The 18705-nt window shown below is 31.4% G+C and overlaps 1 protein-coding gene across 3 annotated transcripts in view; it reads right to left on the bottom strand.

Moving 5' to 3' along the window:
- Positions 1-18705, bottom strand: part of LOC118195976 (3'-5' RNA helicase YTHDC2-like) — a 180918-nt gene that overhangs the window by 138015 nt on the left and 24198 nt on the right. For all 3 annotated transcript variants that reach the window (XM_085810550.1, XM_085810549.1, XM_035367326.2), the window contains exons 6-7: positions 18587-18689; positions 5833-5989 (exon numbers count right to left, since the gene is read on the bottom strand). In XM_085810550.1, coding sequence (XP_085666676.1) covers positions 5833-5989; positions 18587-18689 — 260 coding nt within the window. The remainder of the gene's footprint in view (positions 1-5832; positions 5990-18586; positions 18690-18705) is intronic.

The following is an 18705-nucleotide window of genomic DNA, read 5'->3' as shown; positions in this document are numbered from 1 at the left end:
TGTGAAACAAATAATAAAGATAAATTTGAAACCAAAACTGTTTCTAAATCAAATTTTAAACTGCCTGATTTACCTCTTCCTCAATTTTATGGTAAATGTGAAGATTTAAAAAATTTTAAAGTGCAATTTATGTCTATGATTGGTAATAATAATAATTTAAATGATACTGAGAAACTGTTTTATTTGAAAGCATCACTTAAAGGTGAAGCAAAAATGTTAGAATCATGTCAGGATACATTTGAGTCGCTATTTTCTGCACTTGAAAGCAGATATGAAAACAAAAGAGCAGTAGTTGATGCCTTTATCAATAATTTGTTGAACTTTGAAAAAATAAATGACTCACCTTCTCAGTTGAGATCACTGGTAGATAATGTTAAAAGATGTTTGAGATCTCTAAGTGTATTAGAATTTGATAGAAATAATTTATCTGATGTTTTGATATTAAATATTTTATTGCATAAATTAGATAGAGAATCTAGAAAAGCATTTGAACTAAACGTAAAATCAAATGAAATTCCCAAACTTGATGAATTTTTAGAATTTCTCGAAGAAAGAATTCGCATTCTTGAAGAAATAAACAAAGTTAGTTTTCCTAAGCAGAGCTATGCTACTAAAGTATCAAATCAATTAAGTCGCTCTAGAAATTCAAAATCCTTGGTAACTAAAACAAACCCTTTTCGAAAGTGTATTATGTGTAAAGAACCACACCCAATTTATCATTGTTCGAAATTTAAGAGTATTTCTGTTTCTGAGCGGTATGATTTTGTTAAAGAATATAAATTATGCATTAAATGCCTTTCTCCATCACACGTATTATCGCAGTGTAAGGCTAAATTTAGCTGTTATTTCTGTAAGAAAGACACACATCATTCGCTGTTACATAAAATTGACGAAAAACAAAATGAATCATCGAAAGAAAATGAATTGACCTTGAACTTTTCGTCAGTGAATAGGAAAGAGGACTGCTCCTCTCCCCCCCACACAACTTTGATGGCAGCTGCAAATAAATCTAAATTTGTGTTAATAAATACAGCAATTGTTTATCTTCGCGATGTTTACGATGAACGAATTCCTTTTAGAGCCGTGCTTGATTCAGCTTCGACTTGTAATTTTTGTACTGTAGGTGTTATGAACTCATTAGGAATAAAAAAAAGAACGAGCATTTATTCCAGTTAGTGGAATAGGCAACACTACTTTGAATGTTAAATCACAAATAAAGACGCGTTTATCGAACTTAGAAAAGGAAAATGAATGGGAAATAGAGTTATTAGTTGTTCCCAAAATAACTGACATGACACCATCGAAATCTATTGATATTTCGAAATTAAATATTCCGAAAGGAATAAAGTTAGCTGATGATGAATTTTTCAAGGCAAAAAAGGTAGATTTATTATTAGGTGCGGAATTATTTTTTGAATTTTTAAAAACAGATAAAATACGTTTAGAAGATAATGAGTTACTTCTTCAAAACAGCTGCTTCGGCTTTTTAGTTTCTGGATGCATTAGAATTCCAAATGTAAAAAATTATGACTTAAATTATTGTTTTTTGTCAACAGAGATTAATTCATTAAATAACTTAGTAAAGTCATTCTGGGAAGTTGAAGAAGTAAATGAAACTAAATCTACAGTTAATTCTGAATTAAATTATTGCAACGAACTTTTTAAAAACTCATTTTACCGGCATGCGGATGGAAGATATGTGGTTAAAATGCCGTTCAAGCCAGATATTGGTGAAAACATACAATTAGGGGATTCAAAGGAAATCGCTGAAAAAAGACTGAATCAGTTGTGGAAACGTTTGTCGAGTGATTCTGTAATGAAAGAACTTTATGTTTCATTTTTAAGGGAATATGAATCATTAAATCATATGGAGAGGATGGAAGACTATTCTGAAACTGAAGGAGGATATTTTCTTCCTCATCATGGCGTGCTGAAACCTGATAGTAAAACAACAAAGTTACGCGTTGTGTTCGACGCGAGTGCCAAAACTACTGACGGTTGTTCATTGAACGACATATTATGTAAAGGTGGAATGATTCAAGAGGAACTTTTTCCATCATGATACGATTTAGAAAGCATATTTATGCATTTACTGCCGATATTGAGAAGATGTTTCGACAAATTGAAATATTACCATCGCAGACCAAATATCAGAAAATACTTTGGAAGGAAGATGAAGATAAGCCTATAGAACTATACAGACTCAAAACGGTAACTTATGGCACAGCATGCGCTCCATATTTGGCACAAAGGACTCTTCAACAGTTAGCGAAGGATGAAGAAAAGGATTTTCCTGTAGCATCGAAAGTGGTCTTGGAAGATTTCTATGTAGACGACTGTCTTACTGGATCTTCGAATTTGAAAGAATGCATTCAGCTCCAGAAAGATTTGACAGAATTGCTCCAAAGAGGAGGAATGAAGCTACACAAGTGGTGTACTAGTTTTGATTCTCAGAACTCTGATTTACAGAATTTTTCATTTGATCATAATAGTAATACAACTGTGAAGACGTTAGGTATGTTGTAGAATAATAAGAAGGATACATTGCAATATAAAGTTACTGTTAATGAAAATCCTGATGTTACGAAGAGAGATGTTTTATCTCAAATAGCGAGATTATATGATCCTTTAGGCCTACTCGGTCCTATTATTAGCAAGGCAAAGATATTCATGCAAGCACTTTGGTTACTTAAGCTAGACTGGGCGGAACAGTTACCACCACCTCTTGCCAATGAATGGAATGTGCTTATTAAAACTCTTCAGAGTATAGAAAATATACAAGTACCTCGTTGCATTTTAAAAGAGACCTTTTCAATGCTCATTTTACAGGGATTTGCAGATGCCTCCGAGAAGGCATTTGGGGCAGTGATATATCTTCAAAGCATTACAAGCCCTGGTGAATATTGTAGTAAACTTCTTTGTAGCAAATCTCGTGTAGCACCAATCAAGACTATGACTATGCCTAGATTAGAACTATCAGCATGTCTACTCCTGTCCAAACTTATGCAAAAGGTTTTAGAAGCTTTGAAACTCAAAATTGATGACATTAAGCTCTGGTCAGATTCAAGCATTGCTTTAGCCTGGATCAATACATCACCGCATCTTTTGAAAACCTTTGTGAGTAATAGAGTCTCACAAATTCAACAACTTACTTCTAACTATCAGTGGGGACATGTGTCTTCAGAAATGAACCCAGCCGACATCATTTCCAGAGGATCAGATGCTACAACTCTTGGATCTAACAAGCTGTGGTGGAAAGGTCCTGATTTTTTAAACAAGGACAATTTTCAAGATAAAAATGGACTTAGTGATGAGCTTTATTCTTCAGAACTGAAATCAGTTACGACTTCCTTGTTGACTTTAAAAACTGATTTATTCTTTGATGACTTCCTAAAAATAACTAATGATTTCTTGAAACTAATACAAATTCTTAGTTTACTTTTCAGATTTATCTACAACTGTAGGAACACAAGTGAGAAACGAACAGGTAGTATTAGTATAGATGAAATGGAGCTGTCAAGGAATACACTCCTTAAATATGTCCAAGGTAGGTATTTTGCAGAAGAAATTTCTTTGTTGCAGAAAGGTCTACAGATAACATCAAGGAGTAAGTTAAAATATTTTGATCCCTTCTTAGATGAAAAAGGTCTGTTAAGGGTAGGTGGTAGGATAAAGAATTCTAATTTAAGTTATAGTCAAAGACATCCCATTATTTTGCCTGCCAAGAATAAGTTAACTGAACTTATATTTATTTATTTTCATGAAAAAGATTTTGATAATGGTCCACAATCACTATTAAATTCTATTAGACAAATTTATTGGCCCATTAATGGCAGGAATATAGCTAGAAAGATAGTCCAAAGCTGCATAATTTGCTTTAAGGCAAAACCAATAATTTCTCAACAACTAATGGGAGAATTACCTAAAGAGAGAATTAATATTAACTTTACATTTAATTGTTGTGCTATTGATTACTGCGGCCCATTTTTGATAAAGTACAAAGGGCAACGCAAGGGTAACTATCATAAGATATATGTTTGTATTTTTGTTTGTATGGTGACAAAAGCAATTCATCTAGAGATTGTCAATGACTTAACCACAGAAGCATTCATTGCTCGTCTGAAGAGGTTCTTTGCCCGACGAGGTAAACCAAAAAAAATATTTAGTGACAATGCAAAAAACTTTGTTAGTGCAAATACAGAAATAAAAAAATTAATGAGTATTTTTCTAAAGCAGAATGGAACTTTAGCTAATTTTCTAGCCGAGGAAGGTATACAATGGAAGTTTATACCCCCAAGAGCACCAAATTTTAATGGTCTATCTGAAGCAGGAGTAAAATCCTTTAAATTTCATTTTAAACGAACAGTAGGAAATTCAGTATTAACCTACGAAGAATTTTTGACAGTAACAGTTCAAGTAGAGGGAATCTTAAATTCTCGCCCTCTTACACCGTTAACTTCTAATATTGATGATTTAAATGTTTTGACCCCTGGTCATTTCCTTATAGGTCGACCGATCAATTCAATAATTGAACCCAATTTAACAGAAGTAGATAATAACAGACTTAGTTTATGGCAAAAAACTACAAAAATGGTACAAAATATATGGAAGAACTGGACTAATAATTACTTGAGCACTTTGATTCAAAGAAATAAATGGATGATTGCTAAACAAAATATTAAAATAGGGGATATGGTAGTGATCAAGGAAGAAAATCTTCCTACCTGTAAATGGTTGTTAGGGAGAATTGTAGATGTGTTTTATGGGAAGGACAACCTTGTGCAAGTTGTCTCTGTCAAAACCAAAAATGGTATTTATAAACGAGCAGTTACTAAAATTGCTGTACTGCCAATTGAGAAATAATGTACGAATTTTTATGTTTATTTGAAGGTTTGAATTGTAATCCATCATATTTGTTCTTTTTACAGTGTAATTACTTGTATTATAATTTGTGCATTAATTTACATTGTATCATTTTGTATTGTATGAACATTTATTACTTTTTTGAATTTTACTTATTGTATTGAAATTAATATTTCAACGCCGGGCGGGATGTTCGGTGTCTGAAAGAGTATTGCTTGGCAGCATTGTTTTACGCCAAGCAGAGTTTGGCTTTAGTGTAACCCTAAAGTTATTTCGTTTTTGCTTTATTAGTATGAATGATTTCTGACTTGATGTAAGAGCATATGGTTGCTCGCTCTTTAGCTAAGTTACATAGGTAACTATAAGCACATGCGTGTGCTAGTATTCAATAATGTTGTTTTTGTTAAAATAAAATTGTTATTGTTAATATTACAGTCCACTTACTGAAGTTAAGTATCATTAAATAAGTTCGAGCTATCTTCGGCAAGAACAGTAGTAAAGGTAATTTTGGACACCAGTGTATTTCTGAAATAATTTATCAATCACTACTGTTTCGAATTAATATAGTTATATTAAGCACATTTTTTTTATTTTATGAATAATTATTGCGTTTATAAATGCTTATAACAGACAAGAATTACACAGTGAAATACAATTCCTGTCATTTCCTTTGAATAAATAAATTTTGTATGGTTATAGATACTCATTTGTTTAAATAAATTTTGTTTGAATAAATAAATTTTGTATGGTTATAGATACTCGTTTAGTTGATACTCGTTTCATTTATGTTACTTGTATACTGATAAAAGTAAACAAGCTCTCAATTCTGCATTTATATACGCTAAAACTGCATAAAGTTTTAAATTATTGTATATTAAAAGCGCAATACAACAAACATCAGTACTGAACTGAATAATTTGCAAAGATCAGTAGTATTATGCACAACACTAATTTCAAAACTTCAAATACCTTCAATCAGAGGACAGTTGCTGAAATATTTGCAAAATAATTGAGTATCTAGTGAAGCAGACATTAGTACAAGTTTCAGGTTTCTAAACTTCAGAAGTAAATCTCGCAGCACAATAAGCAAAAAATCACTGTAGCGATCCCTTTCATGAAGTTCATCCTGCAAATGTAAATTAATGAAAACACATACAAATACTATATATAATTATAATTTGAGAATAAAATATGGTCCATACAATTTTTCAGAAATTAAACACAAAATTTTCCAAAACCAGGGATCTTTTAGGTTTATTTGAGGAATTTTTAACAATTTTTTCAAGGTCTGTACAGTTATATTCTACAGCTAAGAAAGACATTATAAGTGATTACTGCAATATTTTTAGTCCCATCAGATAAAAAGTCAAGATTTTTATAACAATATCATATATAAAATAAATTATTTTTACTCTGTTTTTTAAAAATCATTGGCAATGAAAATAATGTATCAAAATTATGATGGCAATGAAAGTTTCTAAAATAAAATTGAAAATAAACATTTAAAAAAATAAATAAATAAAAAACAAAATTGGTTGCACCTAATGTTGTAAACATTTTATTTTTGACAAAAATAATCAAATTTTTCTTATTCTTCGTGCATCTAGAGATATTTTAACGCAAATGATGAGTAATTTTGTGATTTCTGTGTTTTTTCATTTTCACATGTTAATAATATTTAACACTTTTTATACTAGATGTCAGAATGTCTTCTTCATTCTCTGGTTACAATTTCTTCCTTCATGTGACAGTGAGAAATAATATAATCACTAAGTAAAGCTATCACGCATTCGACATGACATTATAAAATTCAATAAATTTAAGTTTTTTCTTAATAGTTATGACTTCATAATTTTTGACAATGAAGAGAAAATGCTCAATGAAATTTCTTAGTTATGACTTCGAAAATTGTCAAAAATTTCACCATTGATTCATAAATGAATGTTTAACAGTCATCACTAGATTCCATGGGTTCTGGTTACACTTTAAATAAGCATAACATATTCGGGTAAATAAATAAATTTTAAAATGCAATACATTTTAATGCATTTTATTCTAAATCAAAAATTACTTATTTCAAGTTGAATATTTAAAAAAAGCTTAAAATTAAAAGAACGATCAATCACAATTAATTTCAGATTTTAAAGTAAAATCATTACATGAATTTTGCCAGATCTTTAAATTTGTTTCTTTTAAATTTGCTCTGTTCCCCCTAACATATTTTTCCTTCTTAATTATTTTATAAATAGTCTTTTTTTTTCTCTCAAGTATAACATAAAACAAGTTTTTGTTTGCACTTGTTAAAACAGGTGGTGTTATTAATATTTAAGCTTTTTTGTGAATATTAATTAGTGTATTGTGAAACCTTGGTTCATGAACTTAATTCATTTCTGAACATAGACTGTCACAGGAATGTTTGTAAATCAACATAATTTTTATTTTTTTACATAGGAATTAATTTAAAATGGATTAGTTTGTTCCTGGACTCCAAATTATTGCTTGGAAAAGGGCACTTTGTAAGTTTGCAACATAAAAAAAAAAAAAAAATCTGGAATCTATAATTATACATATATAATATTAACACAATACTTAACATATTTAAAAAACAAGAAAACTTATTATACTAAAATCTATTTAACAAAAAAAGAAAGAAATGTTTTCCATATCTTTACAAAAGAAAGTTGACAGTGTATGCAGTAAACAATGAAGAAATGAAAGATCCTCAATATTACTGTTTGCAAAAGAAACCTTTTCTGCAAACATATAAGGTATCTGCTATCTTTGGAAGGGATTAGTAATCTTAGGAGATAATATAATCAATATTATTTATAAAATAAATTATATATATATATATATATATATATATATATATATTGAAACTTTGAAACTATTTGAAAAACCTCACCCTATTTTTCAGTTACCTATTTTTCACAAATTCTGCTGATCAAATATCTAGGAACATCTTTTCTGGTTCTACCTGTTCAGTTTTTTTATGGTGAATTTATTTTTGTGCTTTTGCAACACATCCATATCTTAATTGTTAACTTCCAAGCCCCAAATTTCCAATTTTTTGCCCAAGGTACAACATCATTGATATCAAAAGCCTTAAGTCAGAGGATTCAAAGTCTCTGCCTAGAACACTAGCTGGCCACAATTTCTTCCAAGCCAAATTCATGACTCTGTAAGTCAGGCTTTGACTTTCAGGCTTTGACTATGTGACTTAAACAGTGAAGAATATTAAAAGAATGCTTCCAGAAGTCTGAGTGTTGATTCTGTATCAAAGATACCTGAAAACACATTTGAAAAGTGCTTTGGTGTACAGCTTCTTGAAATCTTAAATAAGCTGCTGATTGGATGGGATTTATAACAGAAGTTATGTTAGGAGGCGTGAATTTCATTGTGATGAAATCTAACTTTTCCACCAACTTATCTGCAAGGCCTGCAGGCTGATCAGGTGCATTGTCTATAATAAGAAGGCACTTCAATGGCAGACTGGTTTCTCATAAGTATTTCTTTATCCCTCAGGCAAAACTTTCATGCATCTGCTTGACAAAACTGCCCAGTTGCCCACGCCTCACAGTTAACCTTCAATATAACAAGCAGTTTAATTTTAAACAAACTATTTTTAGATACCCTCAGATTCTTTGAGTATTATGTAAATAACGGTTAGACCTTAAGTCAATGAAGTGCAAACTTTGCACCGCTGCAGCTGAAGTAGAAGGGTCTACATTTAAACCTTCAAAACTAGTCCTAAAAGTTTATGAATATTATGCTGATTCTTGCTACCTTAATACCTCCAATAAAGGTTAGTATAATTAATTGGTTTTATGTGTTCTCCAGCAAGAATAAAAAATTATTTCCATCAGCAATGTTTTCCTCAACTATGGTCATTACTGTTTGAACAGAATGAATGGGAATGATGACAAAAAAACATTCATGTACTTCATGACAGAATACTCTAAAATCCATTATGAAAAAACAAACACTGTTTTATATATATATATATATATATATATATATATATATATATATGGTGGATTGAAATAAATAAATGAGCTAAATGAAGGAGAATACACTTTGAGTATAAATCTTCTAAGTAAAGAAGATTCATTATATATCTAAGCATCAGCACATACCTCCCATGTACAGCTGTTTCAATCCACAATCTTACTGTTGCTCATTTGAAGCTGGATTGAACAGAACTCAACTGGTACTTTGACACCATACATACATATATAACCTAGCAATAATGATAGGGATACATGACCTATCAAATCATGTTTGATTTCACAGAAATTTCTTTCTTCACCACAGTTATAGATGGCATCACCATTAAAGTGTTAAATCAAAGCTTAATATCATCTAGCAACTATCTGAACAAAGTCTCTTTCAAAATAATTCCTCCATCTGATGCAGCTTATTCATCAGTTGACAGTTGCCAAATTGCTATTTCTCTTTCAGTTTGTGGATAAAAAAGTTGCCTATGGTTATCCTTTGCACAAAGCAAAGTTAAAAATATTACACTTGCATACATTTAATCTGGTTTCTTAGTAATAAAAAAGCACCATAAAAAGTGTAAATGAAGAAAAAAAGAAATTTCAATACATTTATGAAATACAATGTAAAATTTCTATATTTATTCACAAAAACTGACATTTTTTTCGTATGCAGGAAAAAAAAATTATGAATTAAAAATTATCAAAAATGGTTTAAATTTACTATAATTTGAACATTATAAATTATTGGATGTGTCCCTTGCCACATTAATTACACAATCATAAATTTAGTTCTTAATGTATGATATAGCTTTAAAAGATAAAATAAGTCCCCTTGTCTTCAACAAAATTATAAAGGTAACATTTATTTTTAGAAATTTTATTTTAAAGACAAAAAAAATTAAATTGCATATTTGAAATATAGAAAACATTTTTCTAGAATCCTCAAAACAAAGTTATTCACAAGAAATAACTCTTTCCCAATTTTGACATATAAAACCATAAACAGGAAAAGCATAACCTAAATAATAGATGATATATGGTTTCAGACCCCGAACTAAATTCTGTTCTTAAAAGTTGTGAAGGAAATAGAATGTAAGTAAATAAATCACAAAAAAAATATCAGAAGTATAATCAGTTTGAAAATGAAAAATATTACATGTTGACTTCAGAAATGAAATCAACATGTAATACTGACTACTTAAATTTGCGCAACTATGCAGCTACTTAAATTTGCATTTGATTAATTTAAGACAACTTATTCAGTGCTAAAATTTAACTTCTGTCTCTATTTAATAATCAAATTACATGTCTATTAGCAAAGAAACCAAAAAAAAGTAAAGCATCTAGTTTTAGATCAGCACTAAAGAACTGGAAAAATTAATTTTGTAATAATTGCACTCAAGATTTCAAAATTGCTATCACTTGTCACAGAATTTATATGTAAGATAACCAGCAAAGTTCTTAAATTCATCTAAATAAAATTGGCTCAAACCATAGGGTTTATTTAAACACAAAAGCAAATTGTAATTATAAATCAGTCATTATAATTCACAAGTATTATAGTGTTTAGTGTAGTTATGTCTGTGTAGAATTAACTTGCAATTAGGGATATCAATTTCAGACCAAAAGTTCAATACCAGTATTTTTTAGATCACAATACCGAATACCATTAGTAGGAATTTTAGAAAAAGAAAGAAAACACAGGTGTTTCTTTGTTTTATTTGGCAGTTTTATTAGAGAGTAAATATCACAAAAAAATCATTTGTAACTGTAAAGGTAAATTATAACAGTATATAAAGAATCACAAAAAAGTAAAGAAACGTCTTATTTAAATCAGTGTAAATATCACTATACAGTCTGTGGTAAAGCGTGGAAAATAATTTTGTGCAAGAATTCCCATCTGTGAAAAATGCTCTTTCAGCATCTTATATTACTTGGTGGTACTGTTAGCAATGTGCGATATACTTTTTCCAAGTATTTACCTCTAAATCCCTTATCCTCAAATAAATCAATTTCTTGTCAGATGGTTTTGTATATAACTGATTTCTGTACTGTATTTTTTTCTTTTTTGGTTTGTTGAAATTTTTTTAGTTTTCACTAATTCTAATTTTTGTTCAAGAGACAATTCTTTTTCACTATCAATATCAACATTAGTGTCATCATCATCTTCGATAACTGTACCGAATTCTTCCGAATAATAAAAGGTTTGTGGGTAACAAATTTTAAGAAAATTTACTACAAACTTGATCAAATTTGATTTGGTTAGCCTCATTTCTTCTTTTTCATTTTCATTTTTAAAATCATTATAATTATGTAAATAATGTAAGACCTTTTCTATTTCAGTATGCCTTTCTTCTGTGCAATTTTTCAATGTAATATATAATTCTTCAGATAGTGATGTGTGCTGTTCTTTCAGTGACTGCAACATGAAATTTATTGTTGCATTAACTATTAATAAATTAGAATCTCTCGACATAATGCCTCCACAGTCAGTTTTATTGTAAGTAGAGCTGATACAGTTTTGGATATTAAGTCAAACACAATATCGGAAAAATTAATTTGCAGGTTTAAGTCGATTATTGTTTCTTGGATTGGATTTTTCAGTTTCAAAAATCATTCTATCATTAGGAGTAAACTGTTCAAATGTATTTTAGAATCTAATATTAACATATATTCTATTTTATTTTAAGTTAGTATATATTTTTGTAATGAGGCATTTTTTGTAGGGGAACATTTAAATATCTTAACAATTTTTCGAACTTTATTAATTATAGAAAACAATTCTTGATGAGTTAATAGTTCATCTTCATTAGCAATATCTTCTTCAACAATTACATCATCATTATCATCAATGTCACTTTCATTCTCTTCAAAGTCAGAATCAGAAGTTCTTCAGATATTGATGTGTGCTGTTCTTTCAGTGACTGCAACATGAAATTTATTGTTGCATTAACCGTTAGTAAATTAGAATCTCTCGACATAATGCCTCCACAGTCAGTTTTATTGTTAAGTAGAGCTGATACAGTTCTGGATATTAAGTCAAACTCACTATCAGAAAAATTAATTTGCAGGTTTAAGTCAATTATTGCTTCCTGGATTAGATTTTTCAGTTTCAAAAATCATTCCATCATTAGGAGTAAACTGTTCAAATGTATTTTAGAATCTAATATTAACATATATTCTATTTTATTTTAAGTTAGTACATATTTTTGTAATGAGGCATTTTTTGTTGAGGAACATTTAAATATCTTAACAATTTTTTGAACTTTATTAATTATAGAAAACAATTCTTGATGAGTTAATAGTTCATCTTCATTAGCAATACCTTCTTCAACAATTACATCATCATTATCATCAGTGTTACTCTCACTCTCTTCAAAGTTAGAATCAGAAGTTCTTCAGATAGTGATGTGTGCTGTTCTTTCAGTGACTGCAACATGAAATTTATTGTTGCATTAACTGTTAATAAATTAGAATCTCTCGACATAATGCCTCCACAGTCAGTTTTATTGTAAGTAGAGCTGATACCGTTCTGGATACTAAGTCAAACTCACTATCGGAAAAATTAATTTGCAGGTTTAAGTCAATTATTGCTTCTTGGATTGGATTTTTCAGTTCCAAAAATCATTCCATCATTAGGAGTAAACAGTTCAAACGTACACTGGTGTGCAAAAATTAAGGACGAGACGGTTTTTTCAATATAACTTTGTACAAAAGCTTTCCAAATCAACACATTTAATACCGTAAGATCCCCAATACGTAAGGACATGAGTAATGTAAGCAACACTTACTAAAAGAGAAATCAGAGGGATAAAAAGAAGCTTTATTGAAAAAGCAGCATGGAGCGCAATGCGACTGAAGGCTGAAAAATCCCTGTGATGGGTGCCCAGCAAGAAACATCCGGTCTTTAATAGGGGATATGATCTCCCCTGACTGCTAGGCAGGTTTCACAGCGTCTGCCCATGCGGAGAATGAGGGTATCAATGAGTTGTTGAGGCATTGCTGCCCATTCGTCTTGCAGCGCCAATCGAAGCTCCGGAATCGTTACTGGTGGTAAGGTACGAGCTGCCAAGCGTCTGCCTAGAAAATCCCATACATGCTCAATGGGATTGAGATCCGGAGATCGTGCCGGCCAACCCATACATTCAATATCCTCACTCTCTAAGAGCTGTTCGGCAGCTACTGTGCGATGACATGGTGCATTGTCGTCCATGAAAAGGAACTGCTGACCCATAGCACCTCTAAAAAGACGCACATATGGAAGAAGAATCTCGTTACAATAACGGGTCCCGTTGACTGAACCTGCGTCAAAGATGTGAAGGTCTGTACGACTACCAAGCATGATGCCTCCCCAAACGAGAACACCGCCACCTCCATACCTGTCCTTTTCAATGATGTTCGAGGGATGATTGCGGCTTCCCCACTCTCTCCAGATGAGTATGCAATGAGAATCGCTACTCAGACCGAATCTGCTTTCATCTGTAAAGAGTTCTCGTCCCCATTCATTGTCTCTCCAATTCTGGTGTTCCCGGCACCACAGAGAACGTCTTCTTCGATGGGCAGGCGTTAGAGGTACACACCGTACAGGTCGTCATGCAAACAGACCACCACCGTGCAGTCTTCTGGCCACGGTAAAACGCGATATCAGTCGTCCAGTTGCCTGTGTCGTGTGTCTAGCGATTTCTCCCGCTGTCTGCCGCCTGTTTCTTCTGGCCTGTAAGGCAATATACCGGTCATCTGCGGGTGTGGTTCCTCATGGACGACCACTACTAAACCCCCGGATAGCTGTTCCTGTAGTTTGAAATTGTCTCCGAAGTCGTGAAACGATGCTGTGAGCAATTCCGAACTCTGCAGCTACACTTGTCACACTGCGGCCTTCCTCCAACTTCTCAATGATTCGACCTTGGGTAAAAGCATCCAGATGTCGTCTAACAGATTGATTATTCGCCCTTTCTTGCTGAGGCAGCAACTCAGTGTGGTTTTAAGTGCTATACGGCGTGCAATCTCTTTGCCAGAAATACTGATCTTACACCGACAACATGCTTTATACTACTCAGACACTCCCCCATTACGTCTACCTGCATATCTGCGCATGTGCTACCGTACATCACCTTACTTAATCTCCTGATTGGTCTTTCTGTCCACTCTGCCTCTTCGTTCAGCTGATATGCTAATTTTTCGATTTCGTCCTTAATTTTTGCACACCAGTGTATTTTAGAATCTAATATTAACATATATTCTATTTTATTTTATGTTAGTATATATTTTTGTAGAGGGGCATTTAAATATCTTAACAATTTTTCGAACTCTATTAATTGTAGAAAACAATTCTTGATGAGTTAATAGTTCATCTTCATTAGCAATATCTTCTTCAACAATTACATCATCATTATCATCAGTGTCACTCTCACTCTCTTCAAAGTCAGAATCAGAAGTTTTTATATCCACAGTATTTGGGTTCTCCTGTTCTTTATTTTTAAGGAATAATACATCTATTACTCCTAATTGAATTTCTTGATTTAAATTGCTGATGCAATTTAAATCAAGAAATTCAATTAGGAGTAATAGATGTATTATTCCTTAAAATAACTGATTGTTGATTGGTGCAATCAGCACAATTGCTGATTGCACCAATCAGCTTTCCAACTTTTTGCATAACCATTGCTCCATCAGTCGTAATGAATACTGTTGGTGCCTAATCGTCTGCTATGCGAAACCTTTCGCCTCTAACTTAGTTGCCTAGCAATGAATCTTTTAACACGCATGCGTCAACATCATTTGTTTTTACAAAAAGTCATTGCGTGGTTGTATGATCCTATTGGCTTTATCGAGCCAATGATCTGTAAAGCAAAAATATTCCTTCAGAAACTATGGTCTTTAAGACTTAACTGGGACAATGAATTACCTGAACCATTTGCCAGTGAATGGAATCATTTCATTTTAAAGTTAAAGGAATTGAAAAATCTTAAGAAAGGAAGATATGCTCTGCATTCTACAACCAATAAAAGGGCTATCGTAGGTTTTTCCGATGCTTCAACATCTGTGTATGGAGCAGTGGTCTACCTAAATGCCACTCGAGATAACCCTTGTTTAAAGTGACTGGCAAGCAGATGACTCTATCTTTACTATGCTTAGAACTCTTCGCTTGGCTTCTACTTGCTAAGCTTGTTAAAAAAAGTTCTGACTTTGCTAAATATAGACATTGAAAAGGTAACATTATATTCGGATTCGCCAATAGAAATAGCGTCGATAAACGCATCTCCACATCAACTCAAGACCTTTGTTGGGAATCATGTTGTGAAAATTCAGTCATCAGAAATCTTCGAGTGGAAACATATCCATTCTAAGGAGAATCCTGCTGATTTGGTTTCTCGTGGAGTCGAACATAGCGAACTTTTATCTTCAGAATTATGGTTCAATGGACCTTCTAATCGTGACATAAACGTTATAGAAATGGCTAGTTTGGATGTTAAAGACTATGAACTTTACGAATGCAAATTGAAAAAATCTCTAGAAATTTCTCTTAGCATTCCTTCTAGTGCTCATTTCATTAACTATTTTCTTTAATAGCTTTGTTAAACTAATTCGTATTCTTAGTTTTATTTAAAGGTTTATTTCCAACTGTCAACAAGGTAAGAGGTCATCAGGTTCTATTACTAGAAATGAATTTACATATGCCAAGCTAGCAATGGTAAGGCTAATACAGCGAATAGTATTCAAGGAAGAAATTCAAGCCCTAAGATATGGTAAAATTATAAAGGATAGTCACTTAAGTAATTTAAATCCTTTCATCGACGAAAATGGAATACTTGTGGTAGGTGGCAGATTAAATAAATCATCTTTATCCTATGACCAAAAGCATCCTATTCTGCTGCCTAGGGATCATAACTTAACTACTATAATTATAAGTACCATTTAAAAACTTTACATGTTGATGCTCAGACTTTGCTGCATAGTGTTCGACAGGAATTTTGGCCACTAAACGACAGAAAAATTGCTCGTAAAATAGTACATAACTGCATTATCTGTTTTTTAAAATAAACCTAAAATAGGCCAACAACTTATGGCACCAATGCCGAAGGAAAGAGTTTCTGCGAGCCCCCCTTTTCCGTAACTGGAATTGATTTATGCGGACCCTTTTACATAAAATATAAAAATCAACAAAGAGGTATCTTAAATAAGATATATGTTGTTATTTTTGTATGTCTAGTTACTCGAGCGATACATCTCGATTTTGTTATAGATCTAACATCGCAAGCTGTAATTGCAACATTAAAATGATTTTCAGTGCGACGCGGTCTTAGCTCAACTATATATTCGGACAACGCTACCAACTTTGTCGGAGCCAACGCCGATTTGAGAAGGCTGATAAAACGTGGAATACAGAACCTATGTATTCTACCTATGAACGATTGATGTAGTGAATTTATATTATAATTAATTGTATTAATATTATATATATATATTTATGCTAAAATGTAGTAATTTGTTTGTTATTTGTTTAATAGATATATTATTGCATTTAATTGTTTCTAACTGATATATGTATCAAACTTTGAATTTCTTAAATAATTTATATTAGCTTTGAAATTAGAATTTCAACACCAGACGGGATGTTGGTGCCTAATCTTCTGCCGATTGTCTGCTGCCTCTAACTTAGTTGCCTAGCAATGAATCTTGTAACACGCATGCGTCAACATCATTTGTTTTTTAATTCTTTTTTTATTAGCCTGTTCGATGAGAAATTTGTTGCTTGGATTTTTGAATGGCTGCTAATTGAGCAGTTAATTTACGAATAGAATAAAAGATGGGTTTAAAAGAAAATTAGTTTCATTATTCCATAGCTACAGTCCATAACAGATACAATATCTTCTTTCAGGGATAATCTATGTTTCGCTAATTTAGATTTAAGCACTTTCACACATTTTTCGGTTGGCATACTTCCTGACACATGAGCGAGTCCTATATTCCAAAAATTTTTTCCTGAATGAATATTTATATTAAAATAGCATTTATTTCTTACACTTGTTCATTCATGAAATGTAAGACTAAAATTTTCCCCATTTACGTTTAATTGTATTAACTCATGTGTCAAAGAATTGTGAACACTGTTACTGTAGTTTATAAGAGTTCTTCTTATAGTGTTAATCGATGTTGGCAGATTTTTAAAACCTCTGGCGGATAGTGATTATCTTAATTCAGTAGAAGTGCAAAACACTTGAAATGGCAAAACATCTAATGCTGTCATTTTACTTATAATTTCATCCAAATTATATTTTTTTAAATAATCCAAAATCCCTAATGGCTTGGGCTTAGAAACTATGCTTAAATTTGTATCTTCATCACAATTAGATTCTTTCCTCTTTAACAAATTTGTATCATGTTTTGTTTTTAAATGTGTATGGGGTCCGCTTGTACATCCCCCCATTCACTTTAATAATTCTTGAAAATTTTTTACATTGTGCCACCATATTCTTTTCATCATATAAATAATTAAACCAAACCGAAGTATTATCAACAGATTTTTTATGTTCTTTAAAGTTATTCTGATTCATTATTATGGGTTTATTAATTATAAGTATATAATAAATCTGAAGAATATTTTGAACCCTAAAGTATAATATGAAAATACAATGTGAATAAAAAACTCACCAATTTAAAAAAATTTTGAAATATTATACACTTTCTTCGGAACTACAACATTGTTTTCACAGATACGAATATCAGACTATGAAATCTGCGTGTATGCAGTATCACTCTGAGCTGAAATTGGACAGGATAGTTTTGGCTGGCCTCCTTAGATGATTAACATATTGTATCATTTCTCTAGACTGTACGATTCAACTTTGTATTCACAGTCTTAATCAATTTCGCCCGTTAGGAAGACATAAAAATAAAAATTTACACTGTTTTGCTATGTTGGCGACCCCTGAACACATAGTGGAGAGAATTTTAAAAATTTCCAGTAAATACCAAAAAAAAGGTATTTAAACTTTTGAATATCGGTATTACAAAGTTGTACAAATGGCTCAAAATACCATTATTCAGTATTCCGGTACTGCAATCCCTACTTGCAATACTAAACAGAGACATTATTAACCTAAATAATAAAATATTCTGACATGTTCAATACATTAAACACACTTTTAAAATTATTTTTAAAAAGTTAAAAATTTATCTTGTCACTGCAATGATAAATGAGCGAAAGAAATCATTCCCTTTTCATATACGTACCACAATCTCATTTTATATCTAATCATGATAATTAACACCTATTTTCCACATAGTAAAATAATGTACTCATTAACATATTTTACATGCTTCTCTATCAACAATTTATAGTTATTTTCTTTATTTCCATCATCTACATATTTAAAGGGGGGGATTGATGAAAAATTCTGAACAAAAAACACATATTTACATAGTTGTATTATTAGGATTCAATACAATAAATGTAATTAAAACAAATTAACAACATAGTTCATAAATTATTTCTTTAACAGCATATTTACAGTCGAAACATCTTTCATTTCAATTTAAATATAAATTGCTTTTCCTCATACTCTAAATTACTACAAACTTTTAACTTGGCACAACATCTATTGCGTTAAAATCATTTCGAATTCATTTAATATATATTATATATTGCTAGCATTTACAGTTAAGAATATATCATAAACAAAGAAATATATTTTGTTTAAGAAAATCACTTCAAAACTAATTACCACAATGATATGTGTTACTGTAGCAACTGAAGCATCACCACCCATAAGAGTTCGCAGAAGCACACCATTTGTACAGAAAGTAAGAAGTGTCTTTGGTGATACTCTACAAATATAATTCA

The sequence above is a fragment of the Stegodyphus dumicola genome, chromosome 2 (genome assembly GCF_044657685.1).
Source record: "Stegodyphus dumicola isolate Sdum_Otavi_A_Nest chromosome 2, ASM4465768v1".
NCBI lineage: Eukaryota > Metazoa > Arthropoda > Arachnida > Araneae > Eresidae > Stegodyphus > Stegodyphus dumicola.
The sequence above is the reverse complement of the archived record's forward strand: the minus strand, read 5'-3'. Positions and strand labels throughout refer to the sequence as shown.